Source organism: Peromyscus californicus, unplaced genomic scaffold (assembly GCF_007827085.1).
Source record: "Peromyscus californicus insignis strain IS unplaced genomic scaffold, ASM782708v3 Scaffold_6__1_contigs__length_162567912, whole genome shotgun sequence".
In the NCBI taxonomy this organism is placed as follows: domain Eukaryota; kingdom Metazoa; phylum Chordata; class Mammalia; order Rodentia; family Cricetidae; genus Peromyscus; species Peromyscus californicus.
The window spans coordinates 158,506,758-158,525,416 of NW_026294584.1; the positions used below are offsets into that span (position 1 = coordinate 158,506,758).

General features: G+C 45.2%; 1 protein-coding gene across 3 annotated transcripts in view; it reads right to left on the reverse strand.

The window, feature by feature from the left end:
* Window positions 1-18,659, reverse strand: part of Itpr2 (inositol 1,4,5-trisphosphate receptor type 2) — a 436,608-nt gene that overhangs the window by 94,688 nt on the left and 323,261 nt on the right. For all 3 annotated transcript variants that reach the window (XM_052719262.1, XM_052719263.1, XM_052719264.1), the window contains one exon: window positions 176-283. In XM_052719262.1, coding sequence (XP_052575222.1) covers window positions 176-283 — 108 coding nt within the window. The remainder of the gene's footprint in view (window positions 1-175; window positions 284-18,659) is intronic.

The following is an 18,659-nucleotide window of genomic DNA, read 5'->3' on the forward strand; positions in this document are numbered from 1 at the left end:
ATGGACACCTGGTTTCTGCACGTGTCTCTTAGGCATCAGCTTGTCAGACAGACTTTTCCACTTAAATCATCAAGTACTATTTCACAGTTCTGAGAAAAGTCATGGAAATGGCCTCAGATATAAGCAAACTCATTCTTTCACAGTTGGACCCATTCTAGAAATAACAAGCAGATACCTCGATCTGTGCGGTGTGATTGGCGTAATACTTCAAGGCTTCGTCCCCTTCTTCAGGATCGGATCCAGGTTTGAGCATCTGCTGTAGTAGTTTATTGTGGCGGGCCAACTGCGGGGAAGAGAATGAAAGGGTTAATGTCTCTTCCCCTTCTCTAGGGATGAGACTTTGAAGTTACTCTGTCCATTTGTGCTTGTGTCTTTCATAGTCCTGTGTTGACAGTAATTAGCCACATTCCAGGAAGGTATGTCTACATTTGAAAAGCACAAATAATCCATGCATAAGACTCAGTCATTCAGCTGGGCAGTGGTGGTCACGCCTTTAATCCCAGCACTAGGGGAGACAAGGCAGGCAGATCTCTGAGTTCAAGGCCAGCGTGGTCTACAGAGCAAGTTCCAGGACAGCCAGGGCTACACAGAGAAACTCTGTCTTGAAACACCACACACACACAATCAATCAATCACTCACATTTGTTGGGTAATCCCTATCTTCAATGAATGCATGGTTGTGCCAAGGAGAAGAAATGTTGACAGTGGCATTGAGGAAGTGAAATTCCTTGAGATACCTTTAAACCACACATGCATGTAAATTAATGTGACCCGCAGGGCAGTGGGCAGTAGAAATAATACAAAGGCTATCTTCCTGTAGACACATAAATAGGGCTCTGCATTCCAGAAGGCTTTCTCTTACTGCACGGAATCCCAGCCCTACAATAGCAGTTTTTATTAACCTATACTTCTGCACATTACCAGGTCAAAACTGGTGCTTTATGGGCACAGATTTCAATTTCACTGTATTTGAAACTGGGCATTTAAAAACCAACAATCCCATTATAAAGAATTTATTTTCATGTGTATATGTATGAACGTATGTGTGGAGGTCGAAGGTCAACATCAGGTGGGCCTCTACTGTTCTCCATCTCATTTGTGAGGACAGGATCTCTCAGTAGGTGTAGAGCTCACCAATTTGGCCAGGCTGGCTGGCCAGAAACCTCCAGGGAACCTGCTGTATCCACTCGGCACTAGGACTGCAGTGATGTACTATGGTGCCTAGCTGTATACATGAGTACTGGGTGTCTGAACTCAGTTCCTCATTGCTATGGTGCCTAGCTGTACACATGAGTACTGGGTGTCTGAACTCAGTTCCTCATTGCTATGGTGCCTAGCTGTACACATGAGTACTGGGTGTCTGAACTCAGCTCCTCATGCATACCAGCTGAGCACTTCTCCACCCTATCTGTAAGCCATTGGAAGCTGCTTTCTGTCAGTCAGTAGAAGAGATCTTTCTCATTTAAACACTGAAGGTAATTGTTGGGTATTTCTCTCACTCTGTAGATAATTAATACACATTCCCTTTGAATATCATTTTCATAGATGACTGGAGCAGTTCCTGAAACCTTGCAATGTCCTTAACCTTTCCAATGCAAATGTTCTATTTGTGCCCCAAGTTCCCTGGGGCTTCTAGTGAGTATCATGTGTCACATGAACCCACCACTCCTGGAGGGGTCTGGCTCCCTCTGCAAGGCTTTTAAGTACAAGATCTCATTAGATCCTACCCAGAAATCCTGGGGTAGACACTCTCATCCTTCCATTTTACAAATGAAGAAATTGAGACACAGGGAGTGTGAATGTGCCTATAATCACAAAGGCCGTCAGTACTGACTTCAGACAGTTCAGCTCCAGAGTCAGTATTTTGTTGGTGTTACAAGGCTGTAAACATATCATCGTGTTTTCCATGAAGTCTTAATATAAATGGGACCATAAAGAATCAACACCAATTCAAGCAATAATCCAGACCTATAAAAGCAAGTCAACCTCCTAGGAAGTGAAAGTTTGATCAATTAAATATTCATTCCACTAACTCCAGAACAAATCATTTTTGAAATGATTATTTTAGAATTGCCTTTCAGGGTCATTTATGGACCATGCCAAAAAAAATGATGTCTTGTTTTACTTACATTTTATATTCAACTAAATGTGAGTTATATAGATTTTTATGATCATCCTGAGTCATGAAACTTGCTGCGACTTGTGGGTGTTCCTCAAAGTCTAAATGAATTAAAAAGGAAGTTTCTGTAATTCCCTGAACATCTTAACAATGGGCAAGAAGTGGGCGGTTCTAGGTTGGCACTGGCATGACTCACAAGCTGGGCTCAGGAAGAAGAGGTAAGGGCATGCTATGGCTTCGAACCTGAGTCCTCCAACAGCTTATGCTGAAGCTGGAGGTTCAATGGGAAGGTGAGAGAACCTTTAGGAGGCAGGGTATATAGAAGGACGTTGGGTCATTGGGGATGTGCCCTTGAAGAGTATATTGAACTCCCCGCCTCTCCTTTCTTGCTCTTTTCTGCTCCCTAGATGACATGATGCACACTCTGCTCCATCACAATCTCCCCTGTTCCCTTCAAGGCCTTGCTGTTGTGTAGTAAAGCCACGACCACCAAACTCTGGAGCCACAACCACCAAACTCTGGAGCCACGACCACCAAACTCTGGAGCCACGACCACCAAACTCTGGAGCCACGACCACCAAACTCTGGAGCCACGACCACCAAACTCTGGAGCCACGACCACCAAACTCTGAAACCAGCATCAGAACAAGCCCTTCCTCCTCATAGGCTGTTTGCCTCAGCTATTTTGTCAGCTATTAAACATCTGCTCAATGGAAGTCCAGAATGATTGAGTGGAAGGTTAGGAACACCAATTACTACAACACAATGCAGAAATACAGTAGGAAGAAGATCAAAACATGGCTTTTGGAAACCCGGAGCATGTAATGTCACCATGAAGGAGACCAAGTGAATTGCAGCACCATTTTGTCAAAACTCTGGGCAGAGGCCAGACCTGGAGCAACAACCAAGGAGCACGGGTGCAAATGTAAGCCACAAGAGGCCATTGCCTTGGAACAGGCTCCTGCCCTGGCACCAACAGAGCAGTTTGAACACCACAGACAAGTTCCAGATCACTGAGCTGTGCTGAGTGGTCTGACCTTCCAACAGATCAGCAGAGAGCTCATGGGCCAAGTTCTCACCAAGGCTGGTGCCAGTAGGCATTAATAATAATAACAACGATATTAACAATAACTTCAATCTTTACCCAAAATGAGCCTGAAGTAACAGCACGTCAATCAACCAGACATTTCTCCGCCCCCACTCTTCACTGTGTCTCCTGTGAGGCAGACCGCTCGCTCCCTTTAGTCAGCTCCTCAGAACCCTTAATCCAATGTTGTCTATTTCCAGACTCAGTTCCCAGCACCCACAGGGCAGCTCACAACCATCTGTAACTCCAGTCCTAGGTCATCCAGCACCTTCTTCTGGCCACAGCAGGGACTGCCTGGACTGGGTGCACAGATAGTCATACAAGCAAAATACCCATACACACAAAATTTTAAAAGTATATTTATATATACTCATAAAATACACATATATGTATAACACAAACCTTATACACAAACATACATAACCATCAACAGGATCTTGTACAATACTATATATTTTTTAAATCAAAAATTGGGAAATGAAGACAGACCACAAAGTTCCTAACTCCAGTAACCATGAAAAATGTTTGTTCATATTTATCTTCCTATCATTAGGATTTTAATGTTATTTAATTTGGCCCCAAGTAAGGACTGAACATAACAATAAAAAGGCCAGAAATGGTACCAGAATGCTGTCCTGTGGTAATTACGCCCCAGAACTTCTAATCCATGGATTTTTTTCAGTGTGTTCAACTATTTTTAATTGGGGAGACTGTGACACGGAGAGAAGCTGCTTTCCCCAGATCAAAGAGCCCAAAGCCACATGCACCCTTCGTGTCTAGGTCAATAAGTGAACAATGTGCTTACACCAAACAGTACTCCCATCTGAGGCACAGCAACAGCAGCAGAAGACGGAATACAGTCAAGGGAAACACCCTCTCCTCTGTAAACCTAAAGCCTTGTCTGCAGAACCGGGCCAAAGGCTCCCAGCACACTCTGAACTTGAACCAGACAGGGAGTGCTGTGAGGAAGGATTCTCCCCTCAGTGTTGCCCAAAGGGAGGGGGAGAACCACAGAGGTGAGTGAGGGGAAGGAGAGAGGGTGGGAAGAGTAACAGAACTGGGCTCCCGGAAGCAGGTGAAGCGTCACACCTCACCAACAACTCAATGGGTGTTAGGAAGACAAGCCATCCTTCTTACAGAGTTCTTTTTTTCTTTCCCAATCACCCTTGTAGTCTAGTCCAAAACTGGCATCCTATCATCTAGAATGTATTTTAGATCAAAGCTGGACCAGAAAGAGGGAGAAACACTCTTTTCTATTACATCCAAAATAAGATCTTGAAAACCCAAAGATAAAGCCCCAGAGAAAGCAGGGTTAACAAAAAGATTGGCAGCGGCAGGAAAGAAGATGAGGTGACATTTCTGAGAAATGGAGTTTGACAAACAAGGACTGGGCACCCAGAAAGACAGCTGTGGAAGATACACAGACCTTCAGGCCAAAGACCAGAGCCTCAGAGTGAAGTAGGACATCTCAGAACGGCCTCTCATCACAGGCCCACACACGCATGTGCACACGCACACACACGCGCACATGTGCACACATACACAGATACACACAGACGCACAGACACACACACAGAGATACACACACACACACACAGAGATACACACACACACACACACACACACACCACTCTACTACAGTGAAATAAGAAATGGGTCCATTTGAGACAGGGTAGGCAAGAAGCCAGTGCTGAGGTAACCAAGGGAACAGCAGCTGCATCTTGGTGGCCCTCTGCAGAAGGTCAGAAACCCCCTTGTGGTCAAACATTCTTGAAGTTGCGAGCTGTTCTAGCTATATCAGAAACTGAAGCACCAGGGCACTTTCCCAAATGCCACATGTGTGCACTAACAAAAGGTTTGCAACTACAAAGAGCCAGACTTCACTTCAGAGTCACCTACACAGTGGTTCACATCCTCTGGGCCTCTCAAGAGGGTTATGGGAAGAAATACCCTAAAAAGGAGATCCAGACCATCCATGATTTGGAAGGGGAGCTTCTACACGCCCTTCTGGTCAGCCCTTCCCAATCTCTCCTACCTCTTTCTGGAGTGTACTGTCCTTTGCTGTGCTAAATAAACTTCTGCTGAAACTGTCTGTGTCTCTTGATTGATCAATTCATTCTCTCAATACACAAGAATCAAGGAAACATTTGCCTGTTAACCATTTCCTTAATCACAGGAGGATTGGGGAGGGAGCCAGAATGCTGATGCCTACTCCATGGTTTCTTCCTACTGTTAGTGTGACTACACTTTACTCAGTCTCTTTCCCCCACTCGGACAGGGCCTAGTTCAGGCTGGTCTGGAACTTACTGTGTAATAAAGGCTTGCTTGGAGCTCACCATACAACACATGCTGGCCTGGAACTTGAGGCAATCCTCCTGTTTCTGGCTCCAAGAGTGTTGGATCACAGGCATGGGCCACCAGGACTGGCTACTCCATAATCTCTTTACCAAGAGATTGAAAAACATCATTTGCTTTATATATCTAATACTTAAATAAATCCACCATGGTTCTTAGAGATCTGTTAATTATTTCCATAACCGTGGTAGCCAAATTAAGAAAAAGGTACCGTGCAAAAGTAATAAGGAATTGAGCAGAGTTGATTTTTACAGGTGAAAGTTCTTGATTTTCAGATGATTTACACTTATACTATTAGAGTCTGTCTTAAATTACAGTAAAGTCAATTTTAGAAAAACCCTTTAATGATAACAGGAATAGCTTAGGAAGCAAGACAAATACCAACACACACACTCATATACACATGCACCTACACATATACTACCCACACATGCAACACACACACTACCCATATGCAAAACACACATATGTAGCACACATATGTAACACACATATGTAGCACACACACATACACACATGCATACAGACATGTACTACCCACACATGCAACACCTATATACCTTACACATACACATGCATCAGACACTCACAAACACCACATGCACACATGTACTAACACACACACACACACACACACACACACACACACACACACACACACACACACAGAAAGTGGCCCAATGGAACAAAGTACTTCAGAGTGTTTTTAGGAAGCTCTCCCTGTGATGTGGTGCTGAGGAAAACACCAGAGCTGTCATGATAGGGAAACAGCTCTCCACAAGCTGCTCACACCCCTCCTAACAGAATGTGCCTGCAAGAAGGCAGGAGCATTATGCAGGAGCTGGGAATGCAAATCCCAGCTCCTCCTTCTGACTCCCAAGACACCCTCAAGTGACTTCAATCCAGATAACATTTGCCAAATTCTGTCCTAACAGTAGATTTTATTACCAGAAATAATTTGGATTCTTCATCAAAAATCCACTTGAAAAAACCCTAAAATTAACAAACTTTTCTTTTTTAAGGAGTTTTTTTGTTTGTTTGTTTGGTTGGTTTTGAGACAGGGTTTCTCTGTGTAGCCCTGGCTCTCCTGGAACTCACACTGTAGACCATGCTGGCCTTAAACTCAGAGATCTGCCTGCCTCTGCCTACCAAGTGCTGTAATTACAACCAGTGCTCTTCCAGAGGACCCAGGGTTCAATTCCCAGCTCCCACATAGTGGCTCACAACTGTCTGTAACTCCAGTTCCAGGGGACCTGATATGCTCACACAGATATACATGCAGGTAAAATGCCAAGTCACATAAAAAAAGGAAAAGGTGTGGACACAAAGTATAATGTCTGAGGCATCAATAAGAACTATCTTAAATCACTATCATCTGGATGACTAAAACTATGTGGAAAAACAATACGTAGGGCATCTTATCTGCACTCAGTATCTTTCAAAAATAGTCTAAATTTGTCCTATGGAAACGCTTAAAATATTTTAGGATGAGAAGGCAAGAAAAGAAACTAGTTCTGCATACTGAGTGGGCTTATCCCAAACACAGGTAACATTCACAAGGGGGTTCCTAATGGGGCACACCTAGGGCTCCTGCTTTTCTTCTCTGGAATTGAAGAAAGAGACACATGTCCTCCACCTTGTGAAGACAGGTTAACAGATGTAACCTGAAACTTGGGTCTCCCTCTTTCTACACAGGAAGTGATATGCTTTCTTCAACCAGACATGAGAGGACACCATTACCTGAGTTACTCCTACAAGCACCCAGGAAGAAGTATGTGAGACACTCTCACCCGCCATGGCTTTCCTCCCACAGGGCTCTTCAAACACGGCTTGGGAAATGCCCAAGACCAAATACATAGACCACAGGGGTCTTTCCTCATCATTATCCAGATGCTGACAGAGGAGTGTGCCATCATCCTTACTTTATGCTAGTGTCTCGCTCACCTAGAACTTCTAGAAGGGTGGCGGTTTTACTGACTCTTACCCCACTTATCCAAATGTGTGTCCAGTAGACAACGGGTGCTTAATATTTGCTAGATGGACTGTTGGGCGATGGCTGACAGATAACTAGATAGTCTAATTACTTTTTGTTTCATTATTTGACAGTTCTACTTTAAAATGATCTACACATTTAACTTTCCAAAAGGCTGCTCTTTAGAAAATGATGAATTGGCATAATCTATGTAAGTTTTAGAAAGAATTTTCACTCCTATTTCGAGAATCAAGCAGTAATTTCTCACAACGATAAAGAAACCAGGAAGGATGAATACATGCTTCTCTTGTCAAAGCATTCTGCTTCTGTTTCTAGTGATTTCTGTGTTTCTTTCAGGGCAAGGAATCGGGAGGTGAAACAGTGGCCTTTAGAAGGAGCTGAGATTTTGACCTATCACAGCAGCTCTTCTGCTCAGCTGGGAAAAGTAAGAACTGCCACATGCAGAGCAACCGCCTGGAAAGTGGGCTCATCCACACCGGGTGACTATTTCTGGTCTCACCGACCTTTCATGATGACACGTTAAGTCACTTGACCTTTGAAAGGCCGATTGCCTTGTTGTGACGCTGATGAACAACACACGCCAGAGGACTCTGGAGATGCAGCAACTGGTGCTCCACGGGTCCCTGGGCAAACTCCCCTGCTCAGCCAAGAGCGCAGGCTCCCTCTCCAGCCCCTGTCATCCGCTATCTACAGCAGGCCTCCTCTTGGAAGAGTGAGGCAATTGCTCATAGTCCTGACAAAGCCATTGCAGACCATGTTAATTAAAGGCTTGAAATTATAGTGGTGAGTCCCACAGCACTCCACAAAACCACCGGCAGGCTCAGAAGCAATGTGAGGTGCACAGATTAGCCAGATGTAAAATCGGGGGTGGAGTCTGAGGCGCTCAGAGAGAAGGACTCCCTCTGTGAATATCTCTCTAGCTTTCTATTTCTGAGCTACACCAGATGAGAACTATCATGCCAGCACTGTCTCTCTGTTTAACTAATAGCTACTAGAAAGTTCAGTTTTTGTTCATGGAGTGTTTCGTAAAGGAAGAAATTATTGCTCAAATGAACTCTGCATTTCAAAAAGCCCCTGCGCAGCAAAGGAGCAAGCCAGGCAAGGTGAATCTCAGCTCTCAGAAAGGACTCAGGGCACTTTCCAGAACTGGAAAGAAACCAAGACGTTTCATAGAGTAGGCGCTTGCTCAGGTACTAGAAGGCATCTGGCCATTTTGAAGGTGAGTGTCCCAGCTTACAAACAAGAGCAGAGATGGGCCGGAGAGAAAGGAGGGGAAGAAAGACAGTTTAGACAAACTCATTTAGAAAAATGCACTCATCCTTCTTAAATAAACGATAGCCAGTAAAGATGACATTTAACCACATAGATACTGAACACGAGCACATCGGTACTTTGGACAAAGATGAGACCAGTAGTATAAATTTCTTTGTTATGTCATAATGAGATGATGAATTATCCACACATGAAACACGATTATCAACATTAGCAGATCCATAAACTATTCATATGCAAATGTAAAAATCCTCTTATTCCAATCCAATTTTAAAAGATCTCCTTAAAAGCAAGCTGCTGTGGGCTAAACGTGTGGTTATTCAGCTTTGCTTCTGCACTCTGGAGTCTTTGGTTAGTCTCTGGCTTGAGCTCTGTTAGCTCTGATGGGGTCTGAAGAATGAAAATATAAAAGCTCTGCCTTCAAGGAACTTCCTATTGGGCAGAAGCCACAGACATACAGGACAATGGACCTATCAGGGGGCCAAGAACAGAAGAAAGCAGAGAGGGTGGAGTAGAGGCTGCCATTTAAAATCAGATCATCAGAGATCATTTTCCCAAAAGTTTAACAAAATAGAACAGTAACAAATTCAAAGACACAGCCCAGTGACAAGCTTTCAAGACAACATAAGAATTGATGTTTAAGTCACTCATGGCAACACACACTTGAAATCCCTGCATTGGGAGGCTGAGAGGAGGAGGGTGGACAGGAGTCTGAGGACAGATGGCCTACTCAGTCTGTCTCTAACACACCTGGAGTGAGAGGCAGGGAAGCAGACAGAGACAGGAAAAGAGACAAGACTTTTGCTAAGAAATGAGTATTAGAAGGTGCTGAGTCCAGGGTAAGCCTAGGTATGATACAACCTCTTTGTTGGGGTTCACTGTGGCTACCGTGTCAGGGAAAGTTGGGGGTACACATGTGAATGGAAGCAGGAAAAACAAAGCCTGAGTCTACAATCCACCAGAGACCATGGTGACAAGGACCAAGCAGTTGTGAAGGATGTGGTCAGATCCCTGAGGACAGCGGTGACTCAAGAGTCCAGTTAGCATCACAGACTCTGAGAAGACCCAGGGTCAGACCACCACAGGCAGATGCTCCAGCTCCTCTGCACCTCAACTCTCTCCTCTTCAAGTGAAGTACCGAGAGCATCACATTAATACAAACCTCAGAGAATCACTCCGACGGCCGATGAGACACGGGTACGTGTCAAACAGGAGACAAGATAAGTAAGTAAATACAACTTAGAGTGATATGAGCACAGCCACCATGGGCATCCGAAGCCAGGCTAGAGAGTGCGAGCCACTTGGGGCACGCTGGATGAGAAGCGCCACTGTAAACCATTACTTTGGCTTCTTTAAGGAGAGTTTAAGGAGAGTGGATGGAAAGGGAACTAAAGTGGAGGCAGTTCAGAGGCTGCTGGAGGGTGGAGCTGATGGGAAGGCTGGCCAGGCTGGTCAGGGAGGCAGGTAGGTCCAAGAGAACATTGGGATCTCCCTAGACTTCTGCTTATAGGACACACCATTCGCTGAGGGAGAGGGCCCAGAGTAACCTAGGGGCAGGCAGAGGAGGATTACAAGATTGAGTTTCCTTCCTCCTCAGTACCTCAGGTCTACCGCCTACAGAACGGGAAATGGGGAAATGTCAGGTCCCGAGGGAAAAGCCAGGAAGGGCCTGGCTGCCCAGCCCCACCCGAACCCTGAACCATGGAGATACTCTGGATGTATGTGCCTAAGTTAGGTGTTAAACAGGTGGGAGTTACCAACTATGACTGAAAACAAGCTAAATGGAACTTCTGGAATCAGTGATAGAATCAATAAAACAGGGGTTGATGGAGAGGAACTTACAAGGGAAGCTTGCCCACAGAAAAGGTATTCTGTGAAAGCCATTCAGACACATTTCTTTATTCCTTTTGGAACTTATTTGTGGGTTCTTTTGATGCACCCACTTGGCATGTGAACCCCAGGTGAGTCTGAGCCCTTTGCTGCTCTGATGAGCCCCTGGACAGCCATGTTTCTCTCCTTTCTGCTTTATCTCAAACACGTGAGTGGGAAGGCCTCTCTGTGACTCCTGAGCCCACTGACATTTAATTAGCACAATTGCAAGTCCAAAGCACATCTCATAGATGAGAGCCACAGAGCAACACACAGAGTGGAAACTCGCTGAGACAAGCCCCTGGCAAGGACGGAGATTTGCTCTTACACACTGGGCCTTGTGAGTGTCTAGTTAACGCTTTTTGTTTGGCTGGTTTTTGTTTTTTGTTTTTTGTTTTTTTGTTGTTTTTTTTTTTTTGAGACTAGGTTTCTCTGTGTAGTTTTGGTGCCTGTCCTGGATCTCACTCTGTAGACCAGGCTGGCCTTGAACTCACAGAGATCCACCTGGCTCTGCCTCCTGAGTGCTGGGATTAAAGGCGTGTACCACCACTGCCCAGTCTAATTAATTCTTTATTGTTTCTGCTTTTAGGTAATGCTACTGGCCTAAGTGAACACCAGTATGAAGAGACCAAGGAATCATGGCATGGATACTTGAAACAAAATAGGATGTGCACGCGCGCGCACACGCACACACACACACACCATTTTCTGAAGAACTGCTATGAGATGCAGATGGGAAAACATGATGAGCCATAGCCCACCAGTCACCATGATCCCCAAGTACGAGGGGCGGGGTGGGGATGGAGGGGTTAGAAATGAGAGTTCCCCTTTCCTTCTGCTTAAGGTAGGTTCTGCCAGAGGATGCCAAGGCTGAACTGCTTCAAATCACTGTTCTCTTGAGTCTCTGGTGTCCTCTGTGGTGTGACCCCTCAGCTCCTCTGCTCATTATGGTCCAGTTTGGGAACCAGCCTGCAACACGGAATGCTCATCACAGGAATGCTGCATGCCAAAGCCAGGAGTGCACCCCTCACTGGTACTTCAGGGACAATTGTCCAGTCTTCTTGCTGAGTCTCACGGCCTCCCATTCTGCATCCCCTTCTCTCAGACCTCTCATTTCCAGCCATTCCCTGGGGTCCTTTTCCTCCTGCCCCCCACAGCCCACCCTCAGCATTTGAAATCACTGCGGGTTTTCACTTGGCTCACTCCCTTCATTCCTGCTGCTTTTCTAGGAAATCTCATCTACACCACCATCTCAAATACCATCTGCACGTATGTCTGTATACCTTGATGTGCAAGCCTGGTTTCTCTTCCCAAGAAGGAAGTATGGAGTCAGCTTCTGCTGTTCCTTCATCCTAATGTCCCATTAGTTCCTAAACACCCACGGGCTAGAACCAAGCCCATCGCTCTATTCTGGGCCCCAGCTTTTCCACCTCCAGGATCACATAATGTCCTATGCCAATAGCCAACCCTTTCCCTAGGAGCTGTTCAAGCCCCACCTCATCCTCACTTTCCCAGTTAGTAAATCAGCCAGCAGTGGAAAGAGGCTGGGGCCTTGAGAACAAGTCAGTTTCCCTTCCTCCTCAGCATACAGGGTTTACTGCCTACAGGAAATGAAAATGTCAGGTCCCAGAGGAGAAGTCAGGAAGGCCAAGAAGACTAAAACCTTTAGTAAGACTGGCGTGTGCTCCAGGCTGATGCCGCCCACCCCACTGTGATCTCTGCCCCTCTTCCCACGCCATAGTCTTATACTGCTTTCTGGAACCAAGGAGCCGATGAGCAGAAGGAGTGAGAGGGGGTCCCTTCATTTCTTTCACTGGGAACTTTTTGCTTCTTTGTTTGGTTCTTTAGCAAATAAATATCTTGATAAGAGGTTCTGCAACTTCTGAAAAGCGGTAGGTGGGGGCAGAGCAAGCAGGCAGCAGTCAGGTTGGAGTGACACCAGGGAGGAGGAAAGCTCCAGGGAAAGGAAGGGAAAGAGCAGGAAGTTGTGGGTGGTCAGGTGACGGGCCTGTTGAGAGAAGGAAGCTGAAATGGGCAGAGATTCAGAGAAGGGTTTTTAAAAACTGTAGGTGTGGACAAGCTGAATAAAAAATACCCTGGATAAGTGGGGAAAAGCGACGTGGGGCCCGACCATCCAACCCGAGTCTCAGCAGACAGGATCTGGGAATCTGAGGTGACTCCCAAGTCTCAGCAGACGGAATCTAGGGATCTGAGGTGACTCCCTCTGAGCACCCCATGTTTTCTCTGGAGTACTTCCCAAGCTCATATGAGGCATACACAAGAAACAGCCTTGGCCCCGCTAGACATCCTGTTTGTCCTGGGCTTCCAGCTCCTGCTTGCTTCTGCACTGCTTGATGCAGTCCCATCTCCGATCCATAGTGGACTCAGCCATCTTCTGGACCCAGTGGGTAACATACCTCTGCCTGCCCCGTTATATAGTTAGTGGTTCCTCACTTATTCTCAGAGTCCCACTGTCCATAGAATATATAAATCACACAACCATGGGACTGTAAGGTTCTTGTCCTGGCTAGTTTTATGTCAAGTTGATACGAGAGAGTCATTTTGGAGACTGGAACCCTCAGTTGGGGAAATACCTCCACCAAATTGGCCTGTGGTACATTTTCTTAATTAGTGATGGCTGGGGAAGGGCCCAGTCCACTGTGGGTGGGGCCACCCATGGGAAGGTGGTCCTGGACTGTATAAGGAAGCAAGCTGAGCAGACCAGGAAGAGCAAACCAGAAAGCAATGTTCCTCCGTGACCTCTGCTTCAGCTCCTGCCTTGACTTCCCACCCTGACTTCCCTCAGTGGTAAGACTGTGGTGCAGATGTGTAAGCAAAACAAACCCTTTCCTCCACGAGTTGCTCATGGTCGTGTTTCATCACAGCAATAGAAAGCTCACCTCTAACACCTTCCTTTCTTGTCTATTAGAAACTTAATGTGTATGCCTCTATTTGTGTGTGTGTACAGTACTTGCCTCTCATGCCTGACACCTTAGATTCAATCCCCAACAAAAAAGAAAACAAAGTGGCCTAAAAATTATAAATACGAGCTGGAGAGATGGCTCAGCAGTTGTGAGCACACAGAATCTTACACAGGACCTGAGTTCCATTCTAGCACCCATGTGGGGACACTCACAACCGCCTGTAACCAACTCCAGGGACCCCTCTGCTACCTCTGGTCTCCACGGCCCCCATACTCAGGCACTCACATGCACACACTCACTCACATGCACACACTCACTCACATGCACACACTCACTCACATGCACATACTCACATGCACACACTCATACACATGTTTTAATTATAAATGTATGTAGCCAGGCATAGTGACACACAGCTATAGCCCAGTACTCTACAGATAAAGACAAGAAGGTGAGAGGTTCAAGTTCATCTTTAGCTACATAGCAAGTTCTGACCAGCTCAGGTTACATGACAGCCTGAGTCAAAAATAAAAACTGAAAGATGAAAAGAATGAAAAAAAATGAAAAGAATTGCAAAAATAAATGGTCCATTTTTTCCCCTCTTTTTTTAATGCTTACTTCTTTATTATGGGGTGGGACACGTGTGTCACAGAGCATGGTGGTCAGAGGACACATGTGTCACAGAGCATGGTGGTCCTGTGGGAGTTGGTTCTCTCTAACATCATGTGGGTTCCGGGGACTGAACTCAGGTCATGAGGCTTGGAGGCAAGAGCCTTTCCTGCTGAGTCACTGTGCAGGTCCAGCCCATTATGAGCAGGCTACTTCAAATAGGGGGCCTGGGAAACTACGAAGAGTATAAAAGCCATCTATAGCACCGTTTGGCAAACAACCCTCCTGGGTAAAATCTGTTCTACCACCTGCTTCATAAAATGAAGCGTTGTTCGGTAAACACTACCAGACTGGCTTGTTTACATGCTGTCCACGGCTGCTTCTGCACTAGAATTACAGAGTGCAACATGTGCAGCAGGCAGAATGGCCTCACAAGCCTACGATATTTACTAGCTGGCGCTGTGGAGGCCCCACAGAGTGGCACCAACTAGCCCATGGTGTTCAGGCCTCACACAACTGTCAAACACTTAAACATACATGTGTATGTACGCATATGCTACTGACGCTGACCGGACAACATCCCTTAAAATAATCAATTTTATATCTCTAAAATGGAGTCTTTTTCATTGATAATAAAAATCTTAATTGGGACTTACCACACTTTTCCCCTACTGGATAATTTCAGACTGTTTCTTGGGTGTGACGTGAATGGGGGATTTTTTTGATCTGAAGGGTTACTTTCCTTTTAACAGTTTACCATTCAGTATCTAGTACTGTTTTGTTGCAATGGCCTGGTACTTTTCTGTGCCTCTTTAAGTAATTCTGAAACTCAAACTTATCAACAGACATGAAAGACTAGAGCTGAGCAATCTCGTCTATAACTAATAAGACTCACATACCCATACAACTCTCTTGGCCGCTACACCAGAAAAAGCTGTTTTCAGACATTTAAAATCCTACCAGTGGATCTACCAACAGAAAGAATGCCATCTGGATTCCCCCTGACATCTCGCCCCCTCACATGTCCACAGTGAGTCTTCAGGATAGAAAGTCGGCTGTGTGCTTGTAAATAATCTTCATTTACACTGTGCTACACAAATCCATGCACACACACAGACACATGTACAGAATACTGCTTTATGCAGTCACGCACACATATACAAATACATAAAGAATGTCACTTGATGGTTTGACATTCAAATTTTTTCTTTCACTTATATGTTGACTAATTAAGTGTTCTCTTGGGTTCATTGATCATCCTCTTATCTTTAAGTAGATGTTAAATAATGCCAGGATATAAACTAGTACACAAATGACAGTAACCATGAAAAGACTTGTACTGATGATGCTTTGGGGTTGGTGGACATTTTCTAAAGCATACGTCTGCACCAGTTTTCTTTGTTAGGTTTAGCATTTTACAAAACCATTAATGTTCCGTTAACTGTATGTCATCCGAGTAAAAACTGAGCCCTCTGGGGAGAGTGAAATGGGTGCCACATCACACTGAGGGAAGCATCCTGCACTTGGATTCTCCACTCCGCGGTCCTTCACAAGTTGGTAAGATGGTCTCTCCATCACTTCCCAGTGCTGTTTCTGCTCCTGTACAAGGCCCCAGGGAACTGACCTTACACATAGCATGGTAAATATCATTCTTTATTCTGCATATGCTTTCTGTATGACAAAAATATCTGCCTCTGAGACCCACAACTGGTATGGGGGGGGTAAAGGTGCTTGCCACCAAACCTGACGATCTGAGTTTGATTTCTGGTAGAAGGAGAGAATCCACTCATGCAAACTGTCCTCTCACGTCCACGTGTACCATGGCTCGTGCACATGCGCACACTTGTACACAAGTAAGTGCAATAAAAATGCTGTTTCTTTATTGCTCAACTAAACCTCATGAGTCCATAACCACCATCTAGATCTAGTCACACCATCCCAAGTCCTCCCCAGTCACCTGGAGCACTTGTTGACCGTAATAATCACACACTTAAAACCCCCCAGGTATCACTGTATCCATTACAGTCCTTGTCACCAGTGACATTCAAGTATCAGACCTCACACCTGAGCCAGCCACAGTGACCCACACCTGCAACCTCAGCTTTAAGAAGCTAAAGGAGGAAGAACACAGGCCCAGAGTGTAACAAGCACTGTGACATCAAGCAGGGGAGCCGTCCCTACCAGAATGTAAGCTCACACCTGGGGACAGGGATCTGCCTGCTGAGGACTTGTCTTCACACTGAGAACAGAGGGGCTATTGCACACTCAGACCATCAAAGCCAGTTTAGTGTTTGAAACTTGATATGACAATCATATGATTTTACCTGATGAGTCTCATGCAACTGAAGCTGGCCTTGAACCTCGGTTTTCCTGCCTCTATTCCCCAAATTGCCACTATACCCAACTCTTACAATCTTAGAACAATTTTAACAGGTTTTATTAAGTTCATACAGTATAAATATCCTCCATTATCAAAGCCCACCTATGGAACAGTCTTATCTTACACATCTTATAGTCACAACGGCCACAGTACTAAACAATCCTTGAGATTAATTGTGTTCACTTTTTGTGTATGTGGGGGGACATGTATATGTATGTGTTTGTGCATATGTACTTGTGTGTGGAGGCCAGAGGTCAACATCAGGTCTCTTTCTCAAGTGCATTTCACCACATTTTTGCAGACAGGCTCTCCCACTGAACCTGGAGCTCAATGCTTCTACAAGATAAGCCAGCCAGCAGGCTCCGGGGACCCTCCTGCTTCTGCCTCCTCGTGTTCAGCATGTTCTTTAGTTTTCTATTGCTGCAATAAAACACGATGACCGAGGTAACTAGAGAAGAAAGGGTTTATTTGGGGCTTACAGTTCCAGAGGGTTCATGATGGCGGGGTGCAGGGAACAGTGGCAGGCAGCTGGAGCAGAAGCTGAGAGTTCACATCTTGAACCATAAACAAGACTCAGAGAGAGCTAACTTGAAATGGTCTTATGAAACCTCAAACCCCGTCCCCAGTGACATACTTTCTCCAGCAAGACCAAGGGTCTCCTAATCCCCCTCAATGGCCACCAACTAGGGACCAAGTAGTGAAATGCCCAAGACTTATGAGGAGCATCTTGTTCAAACCACTGCACTGCACAGCTTTTGAAGTGGGTCCTGGGATGTGAACTTGGTTCCTCACACTTGTTCAGCAAGTACTTTATCAGCAGAGCCCTCTCCCCAGCCTGTTTATTTACTCTTGATTACAGTCAGAGAGTGATGATTGTGTCAGAGGACAGAAAAAGAAACAGTAACAGATGGGATGCATCAGGTACAGCCTGTAGCACTCTTTCGGAAACCACTGTCCACTATATGGGGTGGTACACTATATGCTCTCATTTCAATTCCTTTAAACACCAGTGAACGATGCTTATTAAGGAACAGTGCAGCATGTTATTTTTAACTCTTTGTTACCCGTAACTGCACACTAGGACTGGCAAATGGAAAGTGTATTGGCCACAACTCTCAGAACATTTAGATGATTTTCCCTTTCAAGGCTTCTGAGTTCATACTTTAAGAGTACAATTACACACAGGCATTTCTTGTTTAACCTCAAATCCCTGTTGTAAGCAGATGAGGTGTCTACAAGCACAGATATCTAGTAGCTGGTTAGTTAGACCAATGCGTCATTTAAAATGCAATGTAGCCCATCAGAAGAGCCATCGTGTCTAAAGACGCTTTGGTACTCACATGGGTCCCTGAAGACAGGGCTCACAGATGCCTACACTGCTTTTATGAATGAGAAAGTTGGAGTGAGAAAAACTGTGGCGCCCCAGCAGAGGACAGAGAAGACACACCAAGTGAGGGGAGCAGCAGCTAAGCTGTTCCACAACGTTTCTGACGACATGTTGCCAGGCTACTCGTGCTTCTGCGACTGACAAATCCAGCTGTGTTTTCCACTTTCCACAAGTGAGGATAATAGAGATGAAGTACTGTAAGTCAGTTAACACCCTTCAAAGATATTAGTGATGGAAGTTATGTATCCAATTACAAACGCATCTTTCTGCTTCTACAAATAAAGTAAATGAAGCCATGCTGATTACTACACATTAGCATCAGAAGGCAGAGGCTGGGAAGAGGTGAGCTGCTCTAGTCTCTGGGGAAACACTTTAAGCAGTCTCAGTGATATACACACTTCCTCTGATTTCAGGGTATTTAGAATAATTTATATGCATAGCCCTTAAAACAAATACAGCTCAAGCAATTGCAGCAACAAAATGGAATTTTTAAGGGGAAAGTGTTTAATAAAGACTATCAGACATCTAGAAAATGTCAGCATAACCAAGTATCCCAGGGCATGAAGCATCAAAGCCATTCCTACCATCCCCTCCCCCCACCCCTTCCCAGAGTTAAGAAAAGGATACTGGCCTTGGTTAGTGCCAAGTGACAATCCAAGTGACT